We start from the raw sequence: 26,803 nt of genomic DNA, 5'->3' as shown, positions 1-26,803 counted from the left end.
GACACATGCTATAACATGGATGAATTTCGAAGACATTATGGTAAGTGAAATAAGCCAGTCACAAAACAATAAATATTGTATAATTCCACTTATATGAGGTACCTAGAGTAGTCAAATTTATTAAAACAGAAGGTAGAACGGTGGTTGCCAGGGGCTAGAGGGAGGGAGGAGAAGGGAATTATCATTTAATGGGTACAGAGTTTTAGCTGAGGAAGATGCAGAAGTTTTAGAGATGGATGGTGGTGATGGTTGCCCAACAATGTGAATAAACTTAATGCCACAGACCTGTACACTTAAAAATGGCTGAAATGATCAGTTTTATGTTACGTATATTTTACCACAATTTTTTTTTTTTTTTTTTTGGCTGCATCGGATCTTAGTTGCGGCATGTGGGAAACTTCGTTATGGTGCGAGGGCTTCTCTCTAGTTGTGGCGCACAGGCTTCTCTCTAGTTGTGGCACACAGACTTCTCTCTAGTTGTGGCGCGCAGGCTCCAGAGCACATGGGCTCTATAGTTTGCAGCACGCAGGCTGTCTAGTTGAGGTGTGCGGGCTTAGTTGGCCCACAGCATGTGGGATCTTAGTTCCCCAACCAGGGATCAAACCCACGTCCCCTGCATTGGAAGGCGGATTCTTAACCACTGGACCGCCAGGGAAGTCCCTTACCACAATTTTTTTTAAAAGAATACTCATGGAGAGATTAGCGTTGAACATAAGAAAGGATGTTTTTTCCTCTGAGACTGATGGTAAAGGAATATAGAATAGATAGAGGTGGTTTGTAGGTGTGAATAAATCAAGCTGAGGGAACTCGTCTGTTTTTTCTAAGAAGTAAAGTCAAGGTTATCTGCTGAAAAGGGAGGATGGGACTGTGACATGAGAGTACTGAAGTCAGTAAGAAAGAATACTGAAAAGGGCATGAAAAAAGCATGTTTAGCTGCACCGAGGAACTACCTAAGATGTAAATCTTTGATATATAGGGGCCTCAGTTGTGTGATTTTCTCCAGTTGTACCCTAGGATTGGTGATATGCAGAAAACATGTGGTACTCAGACAAAAGGGCTAGGGAAGTCAGTTGTTGCTTCGAGTAGTCAGCCGAGGGCTTCAGGTTCAGTAGAGAAAGGAAGGGATCAAGGACTAGGTCTCAAGAAATTGAAAGAGCAGTCTTGGGATAGGAAAAGGAGAAAGATGGAAGAACAAGGGGCCGTGGCTAAAAAATAGGCTATCAGATGGACTTCAGAAATGGAGTAGTGCAGGCACCCTCACGAGTATGGATTTGCTGAAATTCCTGTATATGTTTCTTAGTGATGGTCATATGTTTATAGTTAGAAGGAAAGGAACCCTGGTAGAAATGATTGATGTAATAGATAAGGAAAATGGAAAAAGGTTAGTAACCAGCTAAGAGTCCCAGGATTTAGATCAAAGATTATGATGAAGTGGTTGGGAGGAACAGGTTGAGTTTAACATTATATGGAAGAGTATAGCAATATCAGAATGTTTCCATCTGCAGGTAACAGAATACTCAGCTAGAAGTGGTCTACACAGGAACATTTACTTCTCATTTAATCCGAAGGCAGGTGTATAGCAGTTCTGGGGTGGGCTGAGTCTGTGACTCAGTGACATCCTTAAGAAACCAGGTGTTTCCATCTTTCTACTCATATCTTCAGCCTATTGGCATTGTCTCTTGCTCACAAGACGGCTACAGCAGTTCCAAACGTTTCTTATAAACACAACATAGAGGAGGAGGAGGAGGTGGAGAATTTCTGCATATGCTTTTCTTTTTTTTTTTTTTTTTTTTTTTGTGGTACGCGGGCCTCTCACTGCTGTGGCCTCTCTCATTGCGGAGCACAGGCTCCGGACGCGCAGGCTCAGCGGCCATGGCTCACGGGTGCAGCCGCTCCACGGCATGTGGGATCTTCCCGGACCGGGGCACGAACCCACGTCCCCTGCATCAGCAGGTGGACTCTCAACCACTGCGCCACCAGGGAAGCCCTATGCTTTTCTTTTTATTAGGGGCATGACCTTTCTCAGAAGCCTCTCCGGTACAGTGCCCTTCAGAGCCCGCAGGCCAGGATTGGATCACATGCTTACACCCTCTCTCCAGTCACTGGCTAGGGTGCTGAGAATTATCATGATTTACCCTTCTGGGGCTGAGGAATGACCACCTTCCAAGCCAATGAAAGGTAAATGTCTGAACAAAAGCATGGTTTTGATGGCAAGAAAGAAAGGGAAGGAATAGCTTTTCAGTTAGTGACCAGCAGTGTCTGTCACCGTAACCAGTTTGGCTCCTTCCCACATTGAAGGTGAAGACAGACAAAAGTAAGTTGGATGTTAAGGCTGGTAAGCAAGTAAGATGGGTCTATTCATGGTCATGATAAGCAAGGCACTAGAAGGAAACAAGCCTTCTCCTTTGGCCATGCTTAGTTGGAGCTCACAATAGGGCATCCTATAAAGGCTTGATGGTTATTGGAGGTTATTAATAGGTAATATGAAAGTTTAGATGAAGAGGGTTAAATTGGAGGTACTTATGAACTCAGTGAAAATAGAAAAGCAGGAAAAAGCTTATGGTTAACCATTAGTAAGAGTCAGGGATTAAAGAAGATTTAGGTTTATTAAATTCAGTCAAAATTTTTTGTTCACCTGCTGTGTGGTAAGCACTGGGGGTACGCTCCAAGGTTACAGAGATAAGATATGGTCCCTAGTGTGATCTACCTACAGGTAGATCATAACCTTTAGTGTGCAACATGTGTGAAGGAGGTATTCCCAGAGTCTTTGGGACTTAGAGAAAGAAACATTCAGCCAACCTGATGAGCCAGTAGAGCTGAATATTGAAGGGTAGGTCTGAATTCAAGAGAAGAAAGATGGGCAGAAACTTCAAAGCAAAAAGAGAAGTATGAACAAAGTCAGAGACTGGAAACAGTAGTCTTAGTTATAAGATATAAGATGGGAAGTCATGGGAGATGAGGCTTGGGGGATTGGTAGGAACTCGATCTTAGAAGGCATTGAATGTCAAGTGTGTCTGTTGGGGTTCTTGGTTGAAGATGACAAGAGTCCACTTTCTGTCTATTCTTTTCAACAGGAAGGGGTTTATTATAAGATAGTGGGTGACTTACAGAATCTGTGGGAGAGTCACCAGGAACAGAGCTACCCCAACTACTACCAACTACCCCGTATGACTCTCGTAGTGAAACCCCTGCAGAGGTGCTACAGAAGAACTCAATGCTTCCGCTGCCATGCTTGCCCAAAGACCAGATCTTCCTAGCACAGTCACCATCTCACATTGCTCACTTCTATCCCAAGTCTTATGTGGGACTGCTAGGAAGAAACTGGGTGCTTAGGCAGAACTGAGCTGCAAGAGAGTCTAGTGAATTTAGCTTTTAGTTTTTCAGCCTCTATAGAAAGAAAGTCAAGCTAGAAGTGGGTGGGGCTGGGTGCTGATTGAGTCACCTTACAGTATCTACAAATTTTCAGTACAGCTTAGAGTTTTTGTTTTTGTTTTTTATTTATTTTTGGCTGCGTTGGGTCTTCATTGCTGCGCGTGGACTTTTTCTAGTTGTGGCAAGCAGGGGCTACTCTTTGTTGTGATGCGTGGGCTTCTCATCGCGGTGGCTTCTCTTGTTGCGGAGCACGGGCTCTAGGTGCGCAGGCTTCAGCAGTTGTGGCACACAGGCTCAGCCGCTGTGGCTTGTGGGCTCTAGAGCACAGGCTCAGTAGTTGTGGCACACAGGTTTAGTTGCTCCGCAGCATGTGGGATCTTCCCAGACCAGGGCTTGAACCCGTGTCCCCTGCATTGGCAGGCAGATTCTTAACCACTGCGCCACCAGGGAAGTCCCCAGCTAAGAGTTTTGATTTCTAGGCAATGGGATAACATTGAAAGGTGTTAAAGACAAGGAGCGATATAGCCACATTTGTATATTGATCACTCGGGTTACCGTGTGCAACATGGATTTAGGAAGGGCCGATTGAGGGCTGTTACAGTAGCGTGCTACAAATGGTGAGGGTAGAAGGGTTGGAGAAGATGCATCAAAGTAAAAACCACTTTGGAGGTAGAATTTAGCAGGATATGGTGATTGACTAATACATGAGAGAATATAGGATGATACTCTGTAGAGTGTATTTAGGGTGGAGTTTCCTTCTTTCTCCATTTCTGGGCTGGAGGAAACACCCGAACATGTGGAAACCCAGTGCTGGGCAGCCAGGGCCATATCCACAGCCCTCTAACATCGGGTACCCTGGAGGTTGCAATCCTGCTCATCTACCACCTGCCAACCCGACCTTTCCTCCAGACCCCTTTCCCACTCCCCCAGGAGCACCCCAGGGGAATCCAGCTTTTCCCCCTGGTGGGCCTTGTCATCTATGCCACAGCTAGGGTATCCAGGATGCCAACCCTCAGGTCCCTACCCCCCTCCATACCCACCACCTGACCCTGGCGTTGGCTCCTGGCATGGTAGGACCAGGAATGGTAATGGACAAGAAGATGCAGAAGAAAATGAAGAACGCTCATAAAAAGAAGCAGAAACACCATAAGCATGGCAAGCATTCCTCCTCTTCCAGCAGTGACTCTGACTGAATACAGGGCCTGGACCCTTTCCTCCAGTCTCTCCAGTTCTTCTCGCCCATCAAGCTTTAGATGCCGTCTTGTACTGGGGAAAATTAGCCCTTGTGTCCCTCCCCACCTCACGTCCGCAATCTGAGCCTCACTCTGCTATTCAGCCCTAACTCGCGAGGGAAAATGGGAGAAGGATTGCCATGGGCTAGCAAAGGCCATCTTCGCAGTGCTTTGATAGAACTTTTAGCTGATGAGTTTTGCAAGAGATCTAGTTTTTGAAGATGGTGAGATTTGAGCTAAATGCTGAAGACATGTGATTTTTTTATACACATTGTGTAAATGTGTAAAATGTGATTTTTTACATTCTTTTGTAATACTTATGCTTGGGGAGATGCTGTGCAAATTTAATTATGGGGGAAAAAAACAACCTATACCTTTCTTGTTTTAAAAAAAAAAAAAGAGTATAGGGTAATCCATGTGGATATATCCAGCATAGTTGGGCATCATTAATCTGAGCTCAGGGGAGAGATTCCAAAGCCATGGCCTTTGAAGTCATTAGAGAAAGAGTGGGCCCTGGAGCCCACAAACCTCAGCCAAGGCACACTGGGCAAGAGGTGCTCATTAGTGAGACAGAAGGAGACCAGGAGAGAAGAGCACCTCAGAGGGCAAAGAGTAAAGCATGGAGAAGTGTTAGGTGGTCAACGGGGTTGAGTGCAGATGAGAGATCCGGTGGGAAAGAAGGAGCAGATGTCCTTAGGGCTTGGAGTATAGGGGCAGGCAATAACTTTTGCTGAAACAAATTGTGGCCATTTGTTGTGAGCTGCCAGTTACACTTACGAAACCCTTTTTTCCTCCCAACATGATTGAGGTACAGTTTATATAACAGAAATTCAAACATTTAAAATGTAGAATTCAGTGATTTTTAGTAAGTTTACCAAGTTATGCTGTCATCACTATAATTGTTTTAGAACTTTGTTAGTGGCTTTATTGATGCAATTTACATACCATAATTTTCACCCACTTAAAATTTACAATTCAGTGGTTTTCAGTATATTCACAGATACGTGCAACTATGACCAATTTTAGAACATTTTCATCACCTCAGAAGAGAAACGCTGTACCTTTTAGCTATTGCCTCTTAGTTTTAGAACTTTTTGCTCACCCCAGAAAGAAGCTTCTTGTCCATATACAGTTACTCCCCATTCCCACCCCCTGACAATCATTTACCAAGCCCTTTTTGCACACAGAACCAAGATCACACATGTATCTTGAAGAGAGGTGGTGTCAGGCACCACAGAGTGGTGGCAGTAGGCACGGGGGATGGGTTCTGTGGTTTGGAGAATACAAAGGTCTGAAAGTGAACCTGACATTGGTAACAGGAGAAGATGAAATAGACAGTACAGATGCCAACTGGGCTTCCCTCCTGGAGTCTTAGGAGGACCAGCTTCCTCTCTCACCTTGAGGTGTCTAAGGGTATAGAGGGGCTTTGGAAGTGTTTTGTTTTTGTTTTTAAACTGGTAGGAATGTAGGTGCCACCTAGAGCCAACTTGGCATTTGACTTTCAGAATCCAAAGATGTCTCAGGAACCAGGGAGCCACATTTCATCTTTCCCTTGAACATAACACAAGGAATCAGTAGTTTTGCCTCATTCTAGTTATTCCTGATTGGTTGAGCAATGTCAGCATATCACTATGTAGGCATGTTTTCATGGGGGATATATAACACACTACTGGTAAAGATGGAGCGGGAAGCACTTTGGGGCTGGGCCTTCCAACAGTGCTTTTAAGCTATTCATGACCCACATGCTCCAGTGAGAACTTGGCCGCAGCTTCTCCTGAAGCAAGCGTATTATACGGCGTAACATACTCTAAGAGCTTCTCAGTTTTAATTACAAGTTTAGTGCTATAGGCAGAATGCAGCATCCTGAATTAAGGCTTTATCAGTTTCCATCTTCTAGTGGTTAAAAACTTTTGGAGAATTCCTCTTAATAAAAATTTTAACAAGCTTCTTATTGTTAACTCTAAACATGTCCATATTGAGGCCTAAAGCTTTCTCCAGTGCTGGGAAGCAACCCTGCCCTGCCCTTGTTTGAGCTGGAATAGGAAGCGGCTTCTCAGACTCGGCCCCCTCCTTTATTCTGCCACTGCCTTGCAGACTAGTATTTCACATCATCACCTTGGTATGGTATCCCATCCATGAAGTTGCCTCCCTCATTGCCCATCTTAGTGCTGTCTGAGAGAGGCAGAAGGTGATTTACAATCCTTAAGTCAAATGATTTTTCACTTACCTGGGACGTCTCAAGTGAACACTATATTTAAACAATGAGGTTGAAAAGATGTATGACTAAACAGTAAAGAAAGTTACTGCCAGTGTCAGTTTTTCAGAGGCTCCTTATCTATTAAGTGACGTCCCCAGGCTCCTTGACTTCTTTGTCTCCCACTTCCTGTAATGGAGAACCCTCTTGTCAAACACTGGGAGCTGTTACACCATACCCATGGGCTATTCCCCGAAAACTTTTGCACCTGGGTACAGCATCAGCAAGAAAATAACCCTTTTTCCTTCCTCGTGTGGGCCCAGCTTCACATGCTTCTGACTTGGAGGGTTCCTACCCAGTAACACCAAGACCCAGATTGTCAGCAACTAAGAGAGCATCAGAACAGGGTCTAGCCTAGGAGTTGTTATTTGGATGTTCTTATACTAATGTTTGCTAATAATTCACTTTAAGAAGACTGCCTAGACCATGTAATCTTTGCTTCCTGCTATCCAAAGCTAATCCCATTAAAATTTCTAGAATGGAAATCCTTGTTAATTGCCTGGACCTTTTCACAAGGAAGGCTTTGTAAACTGGTTGGGAGTCTGGAGAATTTCATTCCTATCCATTTTTGGGTTTTCACTTTCTGTTTCTCCTCTACTCTCCCACCCCACCCCCAGGGCTACCAAGAAAAGAACAAATTCATTGCTGCACAAGGTAAAGTAAGATAATTTTTTACTCTTAGGCTTAACCATGAATGGATTTGGGATTTTTCTTCCAAATGCTAATAGATTACTCAGATATATTAGCTTTTCTGTAATTATTACCACCTGAAAAAAATATAATCTACCTTGCAGGTTTATAACTAAGGGCCTTCATCTTGATGACTTAGTGTCCAGGGATCCTTTGAAAGAAATTCTTTTATATATGTGCATAAAAAATACTGGAAAAGGCTATACACACACATACAACACAGTCTAATGAGGTTCTCTGTCTTGAGGTCATTTGGGAAACTTAAGTTCAAACCAGGCTGCTCAGAATTTGAATTTGGATTTAGTCTCCAAAGAGGATTGGCCACCTCACTGGTCCAGGCTGACTCATCTCCTCCTCCCACTCATGGGCCTGAGCTCCACTATTATACACAGATAAGTGGTCTAAGAACCCTCAGAGCAGGGACCCAATGCCATGGTCCTATACATGCTTTGCACACGTTTCCATAGCCTGAAGTTCTAACAAGTGTCCTCACCTTTGGGATCCTAGCAAAATAAAAATCTTGATGTTTGCAGCACTAAAAAGTAATTGATGTTATTATGGTCCATCAAAGCCCATTTATTTAATCACTCAACAAATATTTATTGACCATTTATTAATATTATGTGCCAGGCACTGGCCTAGGTGATGGGGATATGTAGGGGAATAAAACAGAATATGGTCTCTGCCTTTTTGGAGCCTTTAGTTGGTAGAGGATAATTTATAGCAAAATAAACAGGAACTTTGGTAAGTGTCTATCGTGTTCAATACGGTAGCCACTGACCACATGTGGCTATTTAAAATAAAATTTGGGGGAGCTCCCTGGTGGTCCAGTGGTTAGGACTCTGTGCTTTCACTGCTGAGGGCCCAGGGCTCAATCCCTGGGTGTGGAACTAAGACCCCGCAAGCCATGTGGCGAGGCCAAAAAATAATAAAATAAAATAAAATTTTAAATCCAGTTCTTCAATCACACTAGTCACTTTTTTTTTTTTTTGGTACGCGGGCCTCTCACTGTTGTGGCCTCTCCCGTTGCGGAGCACAGTCTCCAGACACGCAGGCTCAACGGCCATGGCTCACGGGCCCAGCCGCTCCACGGCATGTGGGATCTTCCCGGACTGGGGTACAAACCCGTTCCCCTGCATCGGCAGGCAGACTCTCAACCACTGCGCCACCAGGGAAGCCTGCACGCTAGTCACATTTTAAGGCTCAATAGCTACATGTGGCTAGAGGCTACCATATTAGTGCAGATATGAAACATTTCCATCATCACAGAAAGTTCTGTTGGACAGTACTGTGATCGTGATAAAATAGGGATAGAGGTAACATGAGGCAGAGGTGGTCAGAAGTCTTAGATCTTCCTTGCCCTTGTAGTCTCCCACCAGGACCTGGCCCTTGCCTAACTGGACCCCACTTTCCCTCCCTCTGTAGCCATCTGTCAGTTCAGGTCCACCCTTCAAGGCCCACCTCAGCTACCACCTACTCAGTGATGATTTTGGCACCAACAACCACATATAATCTCATCCTCTCTTTGTTTGTCATGGGGCCTTGTTGATGCTAAAATAGTTCTTAAATTAAGTTCACCTTTGATTTCCCTGTTAGCCTTTTCTCAGACTCCCTCCCTCTTGAACTTCTCCACAGTACTTAACACTCCTTGAAACCCTCCTGTTATTTCCTGCCATTCAGTTCTCTTGATTTTTCTCACTTTTCAAAATATTGTTTCTCTAGCTCTTATTCTTCTTTCTGCCCCTTAAGTATAGTTTCTCTTCAATACTGTGGATGACTACTTCCCTTGAAACTCCATTCTTGTCTTTCATGGCACATTTCTGTCCATCCTTCTGCCTCCTGGGCTTTTTGTTCTGTCTGAACTTGAATAATGCTTGAAGATCCCCAGCGTTCTGTGTTTGACCCCTTCTTTGCTCCTCCCCCTCTGTATCCTCTTTGAGAGACCTCATCTAATACCCACCTCTGTTTGACTGGCTGCTGCCTCTCTTGAGCTCCAGAGCCACATTTTTTTGTTCTCTTCCGCTTGAATACCCCCACAGACTCTAGATTCAACATCAGGAACTGAAACGTGACTCTTCCTTGCCCCAAAGCTGCTTTTTCTCCTCTGTTCTTAAGAGACTGGAATGTAATCTATATTCATGGTGACTGGAATGTAATCTACCTAATCAACCAAACCAGATTTGGGGTCATCCAGATCTCCTACCTGTCCCTTGCTTTACATATGACTAGTCCTCTTGTTTCTCTCTCCAAAATCTGCCTTCTCTGACACACTTCCTTACTCTCATCTCTTCTTCCAGCTCTGTTGCAGCAGCCTACTGACTGATCCCTCTGGATCCTAGCTTTGCTCCTTGGATTCCTTCCACCAGAATGGCCTTTCTTAATGCAAAATTTTTGTCAGACTCTCATGAAAATCCTAGAATGATTTTTCATTATCTGTAAAACAAGCCTTCCTTAGCCTGGCCTCCATCCCTTTAGATCCTGGTACCTCACCTATCTTTCTAGCTTCATCTTCTACCTTCTACACACCCTACACAGTGACCTCACTGAACTCCTTACAGTCCCTGGATGTCTCATGCTCTTACTTGCTGCTAGCCCCCTGCACCTCTGCCTGGAGTACCTCTTCTCCCTATGCCTCCTTTCTAGACTCCCATCTACTTTATCTGTCCTAACATATGGCTCAAATGTCATCTCCTCCAGGAGATATTTCCTGACCTTGCCAGGCAGTGAAATAATTCCACCTCTGTACATCTTTCCACTATGTGTCCACTTCTGTCATTATTTGTTTTTCTTTTTAATATTTTTCTTTTTACCAAAGGGAATACAAATTTTAAGAAAGTCAAAAGGTATTACAAGTCTATAAAAACAAAGTTCTCCCCCCTTTCGTCTAAACTTTTTTAGTCTAAAGCAGCCATTTTTATCTGTTGACTTTTTCTTATTATAGATAACTTATTTAATCCTCTTACAAACTACCTCACACTCAGACAGACATGTCCCTTTTCCCCATTCTCCTAGTGGAGTTAAATCACAATTTGTGGTGAAGATAATACTTGTTATTTACATTCTTATTACTATGCCAATATTATTCACAGCTTAAGCACATAATATTATATAATTTTTTGGTACAGTTTTTGGTTTCCCTCTTTCCCAAGAGTTAATAATTGCCTTTTTTCCTTATTCACTTAGTTCTTTATATACCTAGCACTGATTTTTTTTCTTTTAAACTCTTTGCTAGAAGTATATATTTCCTCTCAGTACCCTCAGATACATGAGGTTTAATTTTTTTAGTTTAATTTTTTATCTTGGGGTCCTTCTAGAACCTTTTTCCTTCAGTTCCATTCTGGATTGATCTAGCCTCTGGCAGAGAAATTATCCTGAGCCTTCCCTTTACCAACACCCTGGAAATTCTGTTAGTCTCTCTCCTGTGTTAGATCCCACTTTTTTCTTATTCTTTGTGCCCTTCTAGTGACTTTCTGGAAAAGGCTGTGTGGGATGTAAGTTTTAAATTTCAGCCTAAGCAATTTACCCAACCTCTCTGGTTAATGACACCCACCTCAGAGCATGGTAAGAAGGAGTAAATGAGATATAAAGGACATAGCTCACTATCTCGCCCATAACATAGGTATTCTGTAGGGGTCGTGATTTCTAATCCTCAACTATAGCATCCTTGGGAAACATTGTTCATGTGTTCTCTTTTTATTTTAAGAACCTCACATCCCCACTTCACTCCCTAGTGAAGTGCCTGGCACATACATGGTGGATACACAGGAAATGTTCAGTTAGTAGGTAGGTGGATGGGTAGATGGATGATATATTTAGCTGGGGGCATGTGGGCACAGGCTTCCAAAAGTCAGGAATGAACGTTCCCAGTTTCCCAGCATCTTTCTTCCTCTTGGTGTGTGTTCTCATCTTTGCTCTTGGCTACTATAGGACCAAAAGAAGAAACGGTGAATGATTTCTGGAGGATGATCTGGGAACAAAACACAGCCACCATTGTCATGGTGACCAATCTGAAGGAGAGAAAGGAGGTGAGTGGAGAAATTAGATAGAATGGCCCCTGATACAGGCATGACCAACAGAGGGACTGCTTTGCTGGAGTTCTGTGTTTGAGCCTAGGCTTTCCACCCTTTGTGGCTTCTGTGCCTGTCATTCATCCAGACAGGACCCAGGCCAATGTGCCTACTACACTTTCCTGTGGCCTGGAAGCCTCCGATGAACTCAGAGGTATACCTAGGGCACACCCTGTGTCTGGTGACCAAACAGCTCACCTTAGATCCAAAACATCCTGGAAGAAAGACTTGGGCCATTAGACAAGGAAAAGTCACAGTGGGGCTTTTCTCCCCTGGCTTCTCTAGTCCCTCACTCCCCTGGTTTTTTTGTTTTTGTTTTTGTTTTGTTCCTCCTCCTGAGATAGCAGAGGGAGCCGTATGAACTGAGACCCTGCAGGGCACAAGGAAATGTGAGCCCCTGAACTGATCCTTCAGGCAGCCTTCTGACTGGTTCTTTTCTTTCTGTGACTGCCAAGTCCATGCCTGGTCAGCTCCATCACTGGGCCACAGCCAACACCAGTCCTGAGTCCTGGATCAGGCCCCAGAGAGGAATCCCAATTCGGGATAGTCTCTCTCCAGGATGGCCCTAGAGTCAACCTGATACCCACACTGGGCTGTTGGATGTATTGATTGGCTTAGGAGGGATAGCTTTAGGGCTGGGCTTTAGGTTCATTTTCTCCAACCCTACCTCTGGCTCTTGGGAGCTGTCCAAGGCCTAGTCAACCAGAGAAGGCCTTGGGCCTCTCGTGGCAGGTTTTACAGTCTGCATCAATCCACCCTGGTGAACTCCCTCATAGAAGGTTGCTCATTCCAGGGCATCAGACAGACTTACCCCTAGAGCATGACCTAGGATATTGTGGAAGTACAGATTTTGTAGGTAAAATGGCTTCCGATTTGCCCTGAACTGAGAGACTAGAGGTGGGAAAGAGTGAGAAGTATAGGGCTGCTGGGGCTCTGCATAAGTTAAGAGATTGTGCTAAACAGGATAGAAGCTGAGGAACTTAAAAAAAGAACAGTTAAGGAGTTCCTTGGTGGCCTGGTGGTTAGGATTGTGGGCACTGCTGTGGCCTGGGTTCAGTCTCTGGTCAGGGAGCTGAGATCCTGCAAGCCGCATGGCATGGCAAAAAAAAAGGAACAGTTAAATAAGTCTGTAGCTGACTGAGGTGAGAGAAGAGGCCATAGGGCTTTCTGAGGATTTTAGTCTGGGCTTTTGTGGTCCTTTTCTTTAGGGCCCTTTGCACCTGTTGTGGGCGGGAGGTCTCAGGTCAGGGGGGTGCATGTCTGTTTCTTTCCAGTGTAAGTGCGCCCAGTACTGGCCAGACCAAGGCTGCTGGACCTATGGGAATATCCGTGTGTCAGTAGAGGATGTGACCGTACTGGTGGACTACACAGTGCGGAAATTCTGCATTCAACAGGTACTGTCTCCTACCTCCTTTCTTGGTTCTCATTTAGAATCTGCTGACCATTAAGAGGGCAGAACAGGCCGAGTCATCCCCATCTTACTCAGAGTGGTCAGGAATTGCTGAGTGTGCAAAATGTTCGAACTCTGAAATCAGAGTTCTGGGCTCCCAGGGGATTTTTCTTTTTTTTTTTTTCTTGTTTTTTTCTTTCCGTCAAAGCTAAGGGGGGAACATTTTCATGACTTCATGGCTGGGAGAAAAAGTATTACTGAGATGGAGTTTGGTCATCTTAGGTATGAACCAAGTGCATCAGGAGGTATTGCACCAGTATCTTCTGGTACTTGACTTACCTCTCCTCCTTTCTTACCCCAAAGGCTCCTGACATCAAGGATGTGGTGGGCCCTGCTCCTGACCCTCCAGGGTGACCCTGGAGGCTTGAGCAAAGGTTGCCTTCAGCTGAGGGCACTGTGGTGCTATGAAAAGAGGGCTTACCAAGACTCAGGAGACCTGCATTTTAGTTCTGACCTTGCCTTTTACTAATCCTGGGACCTAGACCAGGTCATTTAACTTTTCTGAGTTTCACATTTCACATCTGTAGGCTGTGAATAATAGTAACAGCCTGCCTACCCCATGGGGTTTCTGGGAAGGTTCTCTGTCCATGGTTAAAACTTGCTTGGGAAGTTTAATCCTCTCACTTTCCCATTGTCAGTGATAGCCACAGCTGGCCCTGGCCCCTAAGCCTCACCCTCCTTCCCCTGGTGCTGCCCTACCCCAGGGTATCAGGGCCAACACACAGGGATCTCTTCAATTCACAGGTGGGCGACGTGACCAACAGAAAGCCACAGCGCCTCATCACTCAGTTCCACTTTACCAGCTGGCCAGACTTTGGGGTGCCTTTCACCCCGATTGGTATGCTCAAGTTCCTCAAGAAGGTGAAGGCCTGTAACCCGCAGTATGCAGGGGCCATTGTGGTACACTGCAGGTCAGTGTGGCCTGACCCTTGGCTCCCCACTCATGTCACATTCTGCTCCCATGCTGAGAGCAGGGAAGGCACAGGGGCCCTGGCTGAGGAGGCTGGCACAGAGCAGATGAGCTCTTGGGGCGCCAGGGCAGCATCCAGAGAGACTCCTCAAGAAAACTAGGTGCTGGGTGGGAAAGCACTTGAGGAAAGAGGGAAGGGCAATCCTCCAAGATTGGGGGTGGGGTGACCACTGCTATGAAGCCAAGAAGCTAGGTTGAGTGCTGCCTTGTGTACTTGGAATCTTCAGACCATTCTAAGTGTCAGGGTTCTCTGGTCCTGATAACTAGAGGTAGGGAGTTCAGGGTACAGTGGAGTTGTTGGCTCCGTGAGAGTCCATACAGAATTAGCTCTACCCCATACAGAATTAGAATTTAAAGCCTTGAAGAAAGAGCCCTACCCTGTGCTGCCCCCTCCCTGGGTGTTCCCACAAGACATGCTAGCCATCCCAGTAATACTCCTGCTCTCTGGCTACAGTGCGGGTGTAGGGCGTACAGGAACCTTTGTCGTCATTGATGCCATGCTGGACATGATGCATACAGAGCGGAAGGTGGACGTTTATGGCTTTGTAAGCCGGATCCGGGCACAGCGCTGCCAGATGGTGCAAACAGACGTGAGTGGTTTGTGGGTAGGGGGCATTCCAGGACCAAAACAGCCTCATGGATTACTCAGCCTCCCAGGTTATTGTAAATGGTCATCATACAGTGTGATGAAGGGCGCTTATAAATTACGTATTAAAAGAACTATGGAGCACAGAGGAGGCTGTGCCTAGGGGAATCTGGAAGGTGGGGCAGATGTCATTTGCACTAGACTGTAAGGATATGGAACAGGTCCTGAGGGAAGTAGGTATGTGGGCAGCCAAGGGAGCCATTGCCACAGAGTTGTGATGCAGCTTAGCCAGGTCCAGGAGCAGCAGTGAGATCAGCTCTGTGGTTAGGGCATGGAGTTCAAAGGGCACAGCACTGGGAGGGGAGGGGGGCTGGCACAGGTTTTGTGTGTCACCAGAATTTGACAACCCCTCAGTCTATCTAGTCTGTGCTCTCTGAATGAGCAGGAGTTGGAATTGTCCTTCTCTCCAGGAGGGTACCAGAGTAGGACCCTCCCTCCCAAGTTTAAGCACCCCCAGAGGGACTCATGCCTTTTGAGTCCTGCCTCCCTGAATTGGGACAAGAGTGAATCATTTTATCTCTGCTAGGATTGAAGAAGTGGACTGAAGTGAAATGGGAGTGGGAGGGAGTGCTCTGGCACCACCAGGACCATGTGTATAACTGGGAACTCGGGCATCATCTGCATTTCAGATGCAGTACGTCTTCATATACCAAGCCCTTCTGGAGCATTATCTCTATGGAGATACAGAACTGGAAGTCACCTCTCTAGAAACACATCTGCAGAAAATTTACAACAAAATCCCAGGGTCCAGCAACAATGGATTAGAGGAGGAGTTTAAGGTAAGTTGGAGCTGAGCTCTTTCAGGATGAAGGATCTATGTGACCTACAGAATACAGGATGCTTGACTCCTTGTGGATTTACCAACAAATGGTTAATCCCCTTGCAAAGCATGTGGGTGGTTAAGGAGGTGGGTCTCTGGCCCTTTACTCATACCCTAGTCATTCTCAACCCATCCTGCATGTTAGAGTCACTTGGGTTGTGTTTAGGGGGGAAAAAAAACAAAAACAGGCAATGGTATTTTTTTTAAGTCCCCCAGCTCCCCCTCCCAGGTCATTATAATGTACAGCAAGAGCAAACATTCTCTGCAAAGTAAATATTTTTGGCTTTGCATGCCATACGGTCTCTATTTGCAACTACTTAGCACTGCTGTTATAGCACAAAAGCAGCCATAAACACCCCATAAGCAAATGAGCATGGCAGTGTTTCCGTAAAACCTCATTTGCAATCAGCAGACCAGATTGGCTCATGGACCGTAGATTGCTGACCCCTGCTGTATGCCATTAGACAGTGGTTCTCAACTCACCTAAGGGACATGTCACACTCTCATCAATAAAAGTGCTCCCAGAAGCAAGAGATTCTGGATTGGGATGGGGAAGACCAGCTGCCTTAAAGCACTCCTGAAGCTATAATGTACACATGAATTACCTCGGGATCCTATTATGATGCAGGTTCTGTTTCAGCTGGTCTGAGTTGGGGCCTGAGATTCTGCATATATAACAAGACGAGGCTGATGCTGGTTTATGGGCTACACTTTGAGTAGCAAAAATCAAGAAGGAACCTTGGAATAAGGAGAAGGGAGGATATATATTTGAATAAGATTTTCTAAAGAATCTAAGACAGCCTCTGGGAGTAGAACAGCAGGGAGAGAGGGAGAAAGGGCACATTGTCTCCTATAAGAGTAGATTACTTGTTCCAGGATCATAAAATTTCAGTCTAAGGGAATCACAGGAACCGGGAAAACAGTGTTTCCCAAACACTCTTGGCTTATTAAAGACAGAAAAACAGTGTTCTGATAAGAACATGTGAAAATGTTGGAGGTCAGGGCTCTGCTGAAAAGAGCAGTATGCCAGTGTGCCCTGGATGCAGGTCCAGTGACAGACGTAATCTTGTCAAGTCCAGTTACTGAGATCAGTAATGCTTCCCCTCCCCTTCCCAATTCAGAAATTAACATCAATCAAAATCCAGAATGACAAGATGCGGACCGGAAACCTTCCAGCCAACATGAAGAAGAACCGGGTTTTACAGATCATTCCATGTAAGAGCCCTTTCCCCACCCAAAGCCTTAATGCCCCATCCCCCTTTCCCTTCACCCTTTGAACTACTAGTTAATGATCAGCTTGGAGACAAGAATTATGGCATTGTCTCTTATTGTTCCCAGTTCTTCAGTGGCTTCTGGAAAGAGCATGAAGCCCAAAGGTTTTCTGCCTCCTGGGCTAGGAACAGGCATGTTGTTGCCCAGCTGGAATTATATCTTCTCAGAGTTGAGGTTGGGGGGGATAGATGGAAAGAGAGGGAGAAGACGACAGGTGATGCTGGGGAGCCACAGGCTGCTGTCCTTCTTGCAGATGAATTCAACAGAGTGATCATTCCAGTTAAGAGGGGTGAGGAGAACACAGACTACGTGAACGCATCCTTCATTGATGTAAGTGGTGGCTGTGTCCCTGGAGCTCCCAACACTCCATGGAGATTCAGCTGGGCCTTGCAGTGCTCCCCTCCCAATGCTTGGAAGGGTGGTCTTTGAGTCAGTCATCAAATACAGAACTGATACCCTTCCTGTACACTAGGTCTGTCAGGGCCCCAGTTTGGAAGGAAAAGTTCACAGCACAGACCAAAGGCTAAAAACACTAACCTCTGGTCCTTCCCATTCCTGCTGTCTCCATCCTAGCCCCAGCCCCCACTTCCCTCATCTTCTTACAAAGAGACCAGCATGCCAGCCAGGGTTTGGTCCTTGGCCAGAGGGGAGCTCTGCCTGGGATGTGTTTGTCTCCAGGCAGCCCCTGTCCCATCCCAGTGGCCTGTCTTCTCCACTAGCCCCTCCCTGATCAAACCATTTCACTCCTGCCATTGACCTGGATTGTATAGGGCTACCGGCAGAAGGACTCCTACATCGCCAGCCAGGGCCCTCTTCTCCACACAATTGAGGACTTCTGGCGAATGATCTGGGAGTGGAAATCCTGCTCTATCGTGATGCTAACAGAACTGGAGGAGAGAGGCCAGGTGAGCTCAAAAAGGTCCTGGGCTGTAGGAGACAAGAGACACATGAAAAAAAGCGGGGGTGGGGGGGTGGTGCTAAGAGGGTATTTGGACTTTTTCTTTGACTTAAACTAATCAAAGAGCCATTGCTCAGCTGCTTGGTATCTGAATAGTCAGCTTCTCTCAGGACTGGTCAGAGCCTCCATTCGGTTCCCAGACAGTTCACACCCTCTCATTTCTCTCCTGAATACGGTCTCCCCAAGCCTAGCTTTGTGCACACCCTCTGCACCCCACCTCCACGGGCAGGGCAGAACTAGTGAGAGGAGGGATACAGAGCCAGACTGAGGCTCCGACATGGAGCTTGTGTGAGTGTCTCTAAGGAGAGAGTGCCTTCCAAGCCAGAGAAATTAACTAGAAGACTGGTGGGAAGATGGGTCACTTCTTTGCTGACTAAACAAAAGAAAACAATAGAATTTGAGAAATAACTTTTGTTAACATTCAATAACAAGGAAATCTTCTAAAGAAAAAAGCCCTTGAGAATTGTCAGCGTACTCAGAATATAAAGGGACCTTAGAGGCCCCCTAGGCCAGCTCCCATTCAGTGTAGGAAATCTCTTAACACTATTTCTGGATCAGAACCTTGCAGCCTCTACTGAGCATTTTAAATCTCAGCGGTCACTCTTTCTCTGCCCACCTCCCACCCCACCCCTCTCAGTATTACTTGTGGCTCAGTCTGTGTTCAGATAGTGCTTATTATCTTCAGACTGTTTCTGCTGTGGTGCACAGTGTAGTAAATGGGTGCTTCATGATGCCTGGTGCGCAGCTTAACAGGGGTCAGAATCGAGAGAAAGAGCGGGAGAGGCTAGCAAGGGCCCAGGGGAAAAGGTCCTTCTAAGCCATAGTGAAGAGTTTGAATTTTGTAAAGCAGTTGAAGAACTCTTGACAATATCAGATTTGTAGTTTTTTTAAAATCCATCTGGCTATGGTGAGGAGGACAGATTAGAAATGAGCAGGCAAGCCAGAAGCAGAGAGGAAACTGCAGCAGTAATGCTGGTGGCCTGGACTCAGCAGGGGTGGTGAGAAGGGATCTGCCCCAAGAGATGGTGCAGAGGTGGGGTGGACTGGACTGGGGGAAGGAGGGAGAGGAAGAATTAAATACGTTTTTTACATTGGTTTTTCCAAGCCACATCTTTCCCATTCTGTACTTGGGCAGTTTGTTTATTTTAACCTTGATACAGCCTTGATATTTGCTCACCCTGATGTACTGTTATGTCAAGATTTTTTTCAGATTTAATCGTTTAACTCATTAGTTGTTCTTCTCGGATTTGTATCATGTATCTAATCAACAGACATACATTATAGGTCTTCACCTATCATTAATAACAGTACTGATGAGGTGAGAGATTTGGAGGAAGCGTACACCTGAGTGACAGAGTTGTCACTTTGTCACCCCCAGTTGGGGGATGAGCTACTTTGTTATCAGGAATTAGGTGCATGTCTCTTGACCCTCTCTGATAAGCTGTGATGGAACGTACATATAGACCAGGGACCTACATGAGGTTCCCTCCACACTTCCACCCTCTGGATCTATGGTGGGCAGGTCCAAAGAGCAGGCAGAAAAAGCTGGAATGGCGAGCACATTCTCAGTCCACTGCCCTGTAATAAAAAGCAGCCCAGTGAATACCTCAGACTCTGTCTAGTCAGATTGTCAGGCTTTTCCATCCTTGAAGTAGACCTAGTGAGAGTACAGGGCAGAAGGGCAGGAAGCATTTCTCACCTGTAGAGGTGGGGAGAGAGAGGACACGCACACACAAGTTTTCCTGCCTGTTGGCCAGGCCTGCAGTCAGTTGGATGAGGCCCATTCCCCTCTACCTACTAACACTGTGCCTATGCTTCTGTCTTAAGACCAGTGAAACAGAAGCTTCTGAAGTGGAACAGAACAGGTTATAGTAACATTCTTTACCAGCCTCACCGGCCTCTAAGATAAAATTTTACTTTCTGTTCCACCTCCCATTCATCTTATCAAGTGTAGCTCCCAGAGATATTAACACAGTAAGCCTAAGTGAGACAATGAAGGGTGTCTCCATTTATACATTCTGACACCACTCCCTACCCCCAATTTAAATTCCAAGAAAAAGTCTGATCCAAAAATGTAAATTTTGTATACATTAAAATTCCAAAGGAATTAAAACCTAAAATTCTCTTCTCCCTGGTTTATTTTTCTGCACCATTTAAACCGGGGGGTGCACCAAGAGGCTTGGTAAGGCCTGAGTTCCTCTCATCAGCTGCAGCTTGATGCATCCACCATCATCATCAGAGTGGGCAGAGCAGCTCTAGCAGTTTCTGCATGGTGTCACCTCAACCCAAGGCCACATTCTACTTCTCCAGAGAGACAATAAAACATGATAGACCCTTGTTAGACCCTTGCCCACAAAGCTCTGTATCACCATCACTGTTTTCAGCCCCAGACCATAGCAAGAAACTTAGTGCTATCTAGGGGAAAGAGGGGTAAACAAAGACAGCAAGAGAAAAGACTGAAAAGCTTCTCTGTTTCAGCTTCTTTAGGGATACCAATATCTAGAGTCCATAACCTGAAAATATAAATATTAGATTAAACCCCAGTTCCCAAGCATTCTTCTACTAGACTTGAACACCAACTCCTCATCTCCGATCACCCACAGATGACTCCAACACCTGGCTTGCTGCCCCTTTTTTGATTCCTATTTCTGTTTCTATTCTTGGAAGCAAAAGTATGTATGTGGGTGATCCATCTACTCTTGTCTTTCAGCTTCTCAGCCTCCTTAGCCATCCAGTTCCATGGTCAAACCACAACCTTGTCATCCCCCCATATCTGCACTGCCTTTGGAATATCAACATTAGGCATCCCGCCCTGTTTACCATCTCCTGTCCTTTCACCTCACTACTTCTCTTTTCTTACTCCAGTAATTCTTTGTCCTCATCAGGTCCTTAGAGCCATTGGCTTCTCCATTTTTCAATCTCAATCACCCCAGTAATGTCCCCACCTTCCTTCTTACTCTGTTAAGAGTTTTTGTGACTTGACATGATTATAATCCCTCCCTTCTTAACATGCACTGTTCCCTCATGGTCTCTTACTTTCATGGCAAGGTCTCTACCCTATTAAACTCAATTATATGCCTGCATCTGGTATCAAACATTACTGGGAGAAAATGCAAAATGGTGCTGCGTGGTCTCACATTGAATTCGTGACCACAAATCTAATATGGGTAATTAGTGTCACCTACCAATCCTACTTCCCTTCCTTCTCTTTCCTCAGACCTTCAACATTCCCTCTTGCCTATCCCATCACACTCACACCTTATCTTTTGATCTCATTCTTCTCCAAGAAAGCAGACAAGAATGCTCTCATCTTCTTACCCCCAAGCAGCCAGCCTGGGGCTGGATGAATCTGTATCCATTCGTCCATTCTCTTGTCTTCTCTCTGGTTGCAGTAGAAAAGTGTTCCTACATTTCTCAGTCCAACTATCCACTGTGCCCTGATCCCTTCCTCTCCTGTCTTCTCAAGAATGTTGCTGCTCTCATTATCTTCTCTCACCTCCATCTGTAAATAGTTCCCCTCTCTCCTCTATACTCTTATCAGCCTATTGTTACTTTCCTATCTTTAAAAAACAAAGATCTCCTAACCCCACATTTCCTTCCATGTGCCATCCCATTTCTCTCTACCCCTTCCTAGCAAAACTCCTTTAAAAAGTGTTGGCTTTCTCCCCTCACATTCTCTCATCCTGTTCCTTCTAGCCTTGACTCCTTGGACTGCTTCAGTCAAGATCACCGGTGACCACCGTCTGCCCAATGCAAAAGTTATTTCTCTTTTCTTGTCTTTCTTGTACCTTTGTAGCAGCGTGTGAAACCGTCAACACACACTTCTTCCTCCCCAAGACATTTTCTTCCCTTGACTTCCATGATGTCACCCCCTCCCCGCTCACTGGCCTGGCAACTCCTTTGTTATTTCTTTTGTGACCTCCTCCTCCTCTGCATGACCTCTAATCATTGGAGTGTCCAACACTCAGGTCTTAACCCACTTTTGTTCTCTTTTGATACACTATTCCTTGAGGATCTCATCCAACTCTGTGGCTTTAAATACTATATGTCAGGGACTCTCACATCTATGTCTCTAGCCCAGTTACCCCCCACCTTCCCAGTTGTGGACCGGTGTATCCACATAGCTACTTGATATCTTCTCATGGATGTCTGTTAAGAATCTCAAACTTCATATGGCCCAAATAAAATTTGGTTTCCTCCTTTCCCTCATACTGGTTCATCCCACCCTACCCATCTCAGTAAATTGTACCACCTTCCACCCAGATGCTCGTATCAGAAGTCTAGGAGTTACCTTTATTCCTCTCCTTTTCTCACTCTCCACAGCCAGTCTGTTAGTGAGTCCTGATGTATGCTGAGCATATCCACTTCTCTTCAGTGTAACTCCTGTCACCCGCATGCAAACCATCATCTCTCACCTGCATCACTGAAGTAGTCTGGCAGCCAGTCTGCCTGCTTCCATTCCCATCCCCTTTTAGCCACTTCTCTACATGGAGGCCAGTGATCCTTTTGAAAATATAAATCTAATTATATCACTCCTTGTCTTAAAATCCTCTTTGGGCTTCCTCATCTTGAGGGAAAATCTACCCATGCATTCAAAATTTAGGGCTTTCCTGGTGGCGCGGTGGTTGAGAGTCCGCCTGCCGATGCAGGGGACACGGGTTCGTGCCCCGGTCTGGGAAGATCCCACATGCCGCGGAGTGGCTGCGCCCGTGAGCCATGGCTGCTGAGCCTGCGCATCCGGAGCCTGTGCTCCGCAACAGGAGAGGCCACAACAGTGAGAGGCCCGCGTACCGAAAAAAAAAAGAAAAAAACAACAAAATTTAGAAACCTTTTCCTGTTAATATCCAGTCCCAAGACTTGAATTGGGTCCTTCTTCCTCTCCTGTTTCTATTGCTTATTTTAAGTCTCCTAGTTTCCATTTTCCCTCATCCCCATCTGCCCTCCACATACAGAGTGGAGCATAGATTCTGAGATGAGCCACAGCCTCTACTCCCTGAGGGTTGTGTCCCACATTTGTCACAGCCTTGCATTCCCCACAGGCCTAGTCTCCAGCTCTGTGCTCTCACGTCTCCATCCTCAGCAGGATACCAAGGCATTTTTAGCCCTGGGCGACAGTGGGTACAGCCACTGCTGGCCCCTGCTCTGGATTCTGTTACAGCTCTTTTTGCCATATCCCTCCCCACAGCCATGAGAGGCACCTCAGGAGTCAAGTCCCATTTAAGCCCAACCTGATTTTTCTGTTTGTGTTGTTGGGCCCACACAGAGGGCTAAATTAAATAAGCCTTCACCTGGCTGAGTAGGGTAATTTCCTGCCGTCGGTCCAACATCTGTGATCATCTTATGTGGCTTCTCTTTATTTCATGTAGTCCCTTAAATCCTATCCCCATAAGTTTACCAGGCTTGCTTTCTCTCAGCACACCATACCTGCTTCCGTACAATAGCTGTGTCACCTTGAAATGTACCCTACAACAGCACTGATCTAACTTCTTGGTCCTACCACAGGTAATCATTTTGGCTGGTTAGGCAGCCAGAGCAGACATGCTTTCACTGTTGACCAACTCCTTGTCCAGAGTTTGAAGAGGGGATTTTTTTTTTTTTTTGCCAAACCGCGTGGCTTGCGGGATCTGTTCCCAACCAGGAATCAAACCCATGCCCCCTGCAGTAGGAGTGCAGAGTCCCAGCCACTGGACCACTGGGGAATTCCCTAAAGAGGGGAATCTTTTTTTTTTTAATTTGTCTTTATTCTATTTACTTTTTATTTTTGGCTGCGTTGGGTCTTCTGTGCTGTGCGCTGGCTTTCTCTAGTTGTGGTGAGCGAGGGCTACTCTTGCGGTGCGCGGGCTTCTCATTGCAGTGGCTTCTCTTGTTGCGGAGCACAGGCTCTAGACGCACGGGCTTCAGTAGTTGTGGCACGCAGGCTCAGTAGTTGTGGCGCACGGGCTTAGTTGCTCTGCGGCATGTAGGATCTTCCCGGAACAGGGATTGAACCCGTGTCCACTGCATTGGCAGGCGGATTCTTAACTACTGCACCACCAGGGAAGCCAAGAGGGGACTCTTAATGGTTCAACTCTGCATCCCTGGGAGTCCTCCTTGCAATCTGCCCCTTTTCTTCTCTGTTATGCCTCTTTTCCTAAACTAAGGAGATCTAAAATGTCTGAAGGCTGTTAAGTGTGGGACCATTAATATTTCCTTTTCTTGCCATAGTGTGATTCTAGCTCCTACATGCTGTTGCTGTAAAGCTCTTTGTATCTTAGCAGTTCTAATGGTTTTAAAGCCCCAGTCTTTAGTTCTGACTGATAAAACTGTATAAAGGCAGTGTTGGGAAGGAACTGTGGTAACAAAACTCACTCCACCCACCAAACCCTGAAAACCAATGTAGTCTCTGTTTAAGATGAGCCTTAATTAGATTTTTCTAAAGCTGTTCTGGTTGAAGAGAGGGCCCAGAGCTCTGACCCTCAGGGTATCCCCAGGGCTCCTAGTGGGCACACATTGAAAAGCAGTGGTCTGTGACATTTCCTTGATCTACCACTTTAATAATCCCGTATTTTAAAATGAGCTCAGTGTCATTTATAAAGGGGGTAATGAATGATCACACATGAAAAGCAAGAAAAGTCATTAAAAGGGACTTATAATACTGATTTTATTTGGACTGAGAGACTATCAGTGATTTTTATTTTTGTATTTAATTTCCCCAAATCTTTTCTAATGAACATAGAGTACATTTATGGTTGAGTATATTTATTTATTTATTTATTTATATTTTTGGCTGCATCAGGTCTTCATTTCTGCGCATGGGCTTTCTCTCTAGTTGCGGCAAGCAGGGGCTACTCTTTGTTGCAGTGTGCGGGCTTCTCGTTGTGGTGGCTTCTCTTGTTGCGGAGCGTGGGCTCTAGGCGCGCGGGCTTCAGTAGTTGTGGCTCACGGGCTCCAGAGCGCAGGCTCAGTAGTTGTGGCGCACAGGCTTAGTTGCTCCGCGGCATGTGGGACCTTCCCAGACCAGGGCTCGAACCCGCGTCCCCTGCATTGGCAGGCAGATTCTTAACCACTGCACCACCAGGGAAGTCCCATATGGTTGAGTGTCTTTAAATTGCCAACAGTGAAGTATCTAAGATCTCCCCTAAAATGATCTAAAGAAAGGACAGCATAACCGTATTTTGTTTTGTTTATGTATTTATACCCTGGCTTGTTCTGCAGACATTAAACACATTCATTTACCAGATACTTATTGAGAGCCTACCAGATGCAGGCAGTGTGCAAGGTGCTGGGAAAACAAAGATGAAAAGAGGCAGCCCCTGCCCGCAAGGAGCTGTAGAAGGAACTGAGCCAGGTGCAAGCAGAGACAACAGTAAACCATCTTGTGCTCACTAATAAGGACAAAAACACAAGAGCTAGCAACTATAAGGTGCCACTGCAGATTAAAGAGTTAAAGAGGAGGGACTTCCCTGGTGGCGCAGTGGTTAAGAATCCGCCTGCCAATGCAGCGGACACGGGTTCAAGTCCTGGTCTGGGAAGTTCCCACATGCCGTGGAGCAACTAAGCCCCTGCACCACAACTACTGAGCCTGTTCTCTAGAGCCAGTGAGCCACAACTACTGAGCCCTGCGTGCCACAACTACTGAAGCCTTCGCACCTAGAGCCCATGCTCCACAACAAGAGAAACCCACGCACTGCAACAAAGACCCAATGCAGCCAAAAATAAAACTAATTAATTAAAACAAACAGAAAAAAAGAAGTTACGCATTTTTTTAAAAAAAAGTGTTAAAGAGGAAAGGAATGAAAGCATACTGTGGACTGGGCTTTGGTGAAGCACCATGGCTGGGTGAGAATGTAATTGGGTTCAGTTTTTCTGGATTAGCAGTCTGATATACATAAGTAACTACAAATGTGGGAACACCTCAAAGGAGCAGAGAAAAAGGAATTGGAACAAAGACACTGATTCCTCCTCTCACTCCACCCTGCCATTGAGTGTTAGATGCAGCTATGAGCTGATGGTCAGAGTTCTTCACAGACCCTGTCAGTGTTGCAAATTAGACTATAAATAATAACAAAAGGTTAAGTGATTAGTGGACTTAAGTTGTTAAATATGGATGTCCTGCTGAGGATCAGAAGTTAAACTGGACTGATGTTAAGTAGTAGAAGGACCCTCTGAGTTTTTGATACCTTGGGGAAGAAGTGTGTCGGTGTAAGAAGTGGCTGTGTTGAAAGGAGCAGTCTGTTCACAGGGCAGCCCTGCTTTTACCACACATGGTATTCTGAGCCCCTCACCTCTCCCATTTGTCCCCCAGGAGAAGTGTGCCCAGTACTGGCCCTCTGATGGACTGGTGTCCTATGGAGACATCACAGTGGAGCTGAAGAAGGAGGAGGAATGTGAGAGCTATACCGTCAGAGACCTCCTGGTCACCAACACCAGGGTAAGATGCCTGGTGGGTGGCCTTCTCCCACAGGGAAAGCAGGGTTGCACCTACCTCTCTGATCCTCCTTCCTCCAAAGGAGAACAAGAGCCGGCAGATCCGGCAGTTCCACTTCCATGGCTGGCCTGAAGTGGGCATCCCCAGTGATGGAAAGGGCATGATCAGCATCATTGCAGCCGTGCAGAAGCAGCAGCAGCAGTCAGGGAACCACCCCATCACCGTGCACTGCAGGTATGCCCACCCCAACCCTCAGGGGGAAGAGAGAGAAAGGCATGGGAGGCAGGCAAAGGGGTGTGATGGGAGCCTGTATCAGACAGTGAGGAAAGCCAGACAAGAGTGGGATGTTGGCGAGCACGTGGCAATCAAGTTTAATGACCAGGACAGGCCCAGATGATAAGAACTTCATACTTTAAGTGCTAGGGAACAGCAGTCCCTAATGTTAAGATATTGGCCAGGGGAGGTGATGCAGAAGGGGAACAGCAGGGGAGACTGACAGTGGAGAAGACCAGTTGGGCAACATGGGAATGAGGGCTGTTTCCCTAAGAAACACAGGAAAAGAGAAAAGGGCAACTATTTTGAAAACAGAAGAAAAATGAACAAGACTATAAACATAGCTGTGAAAAAGAGGAGTCTCCTAAGTTCGAGGCTGGGTAATGGCTGGT

The 26,803-nt window shown here is 45.9% G+C and overlaps 1 protein-coding gene and 1 pseudogene across 7 annotated transcripts in view; both read left to right on the top strand.

Annotated features, from left to right (window-relative positions):
* PTPRA (protein tyrosine phosphatase receptor type A) overlaps positions 1-26,803 on the top strand; it is a 185,206-nt gene that overhangs the window by 152,916 nt on the left and 5,487 nt on the right. For all 7 annotated transcript variants that reach the window (XM_033840627.2, XM_019950704.3, XM_019950705.2 and 4 more), the window contains 11 exons: positions 7,476-7,512; positions 11,476-11,573; positions 12,890-13,009; positions 13,810-13,976; positions 14,490-14,625; positions 15,311-15,460; positions 16,623-16,716; positions 17,027-17,103; positions 17,544-17,678; positions 26,016-26,141; positions 26,221-26,372. In XM_033840627.2, the coding sequence (XP_033696518.1) occupies positions 7,476-7,512; positions 11,476-11,573; positions 12,890-13,009; positions 13,810-13,976; positions 14,490-14,625; positions 15,311-15,460; positions 16,623-16,716; positions 17,027-17,103; positions 17,544-17,678; positions 26,016-26,141; positions 26,221-26,372 (1,292 nt within the window). The remainder of the gene's footprint in view (positions 1-7,475; positions 7,513-11,475; positions 11,574-12,889; positions 13,010-13,809; positions 13,977-14,489; positions 14,626-15,310; positions 15,461-16,622; positions 16,717-17,026; positions 17,104-17,543; positions 17,679-26,015; positions 26,142-26,220; positions 26,373-26,803) is intronic.
* LOC109552657 (proline-rich protein 13 pseudogene) lies at positions 2,185-7,513 on the top strand (annotated as a pseudogene).

The sequence above is a fragment of the Tursiops truncatus genome, chromosome 15 (assembly GCF_011762595.2).
Source record: "Tursiops truncatus isolate mTurTru1 chromosome 15, mTurTru1.mat.Y, whole genome shotgun sequence".
Classification (NCBI taxonomy): Eukaryota; Metazoa; Chordata; class Mammalia; order Artiodactyla; family Delphinidae; genus Tursiops; species Tursiops truncatus.
This window is presented reverse-complemented; position numbering and strand designations above follow the sequence as displayed.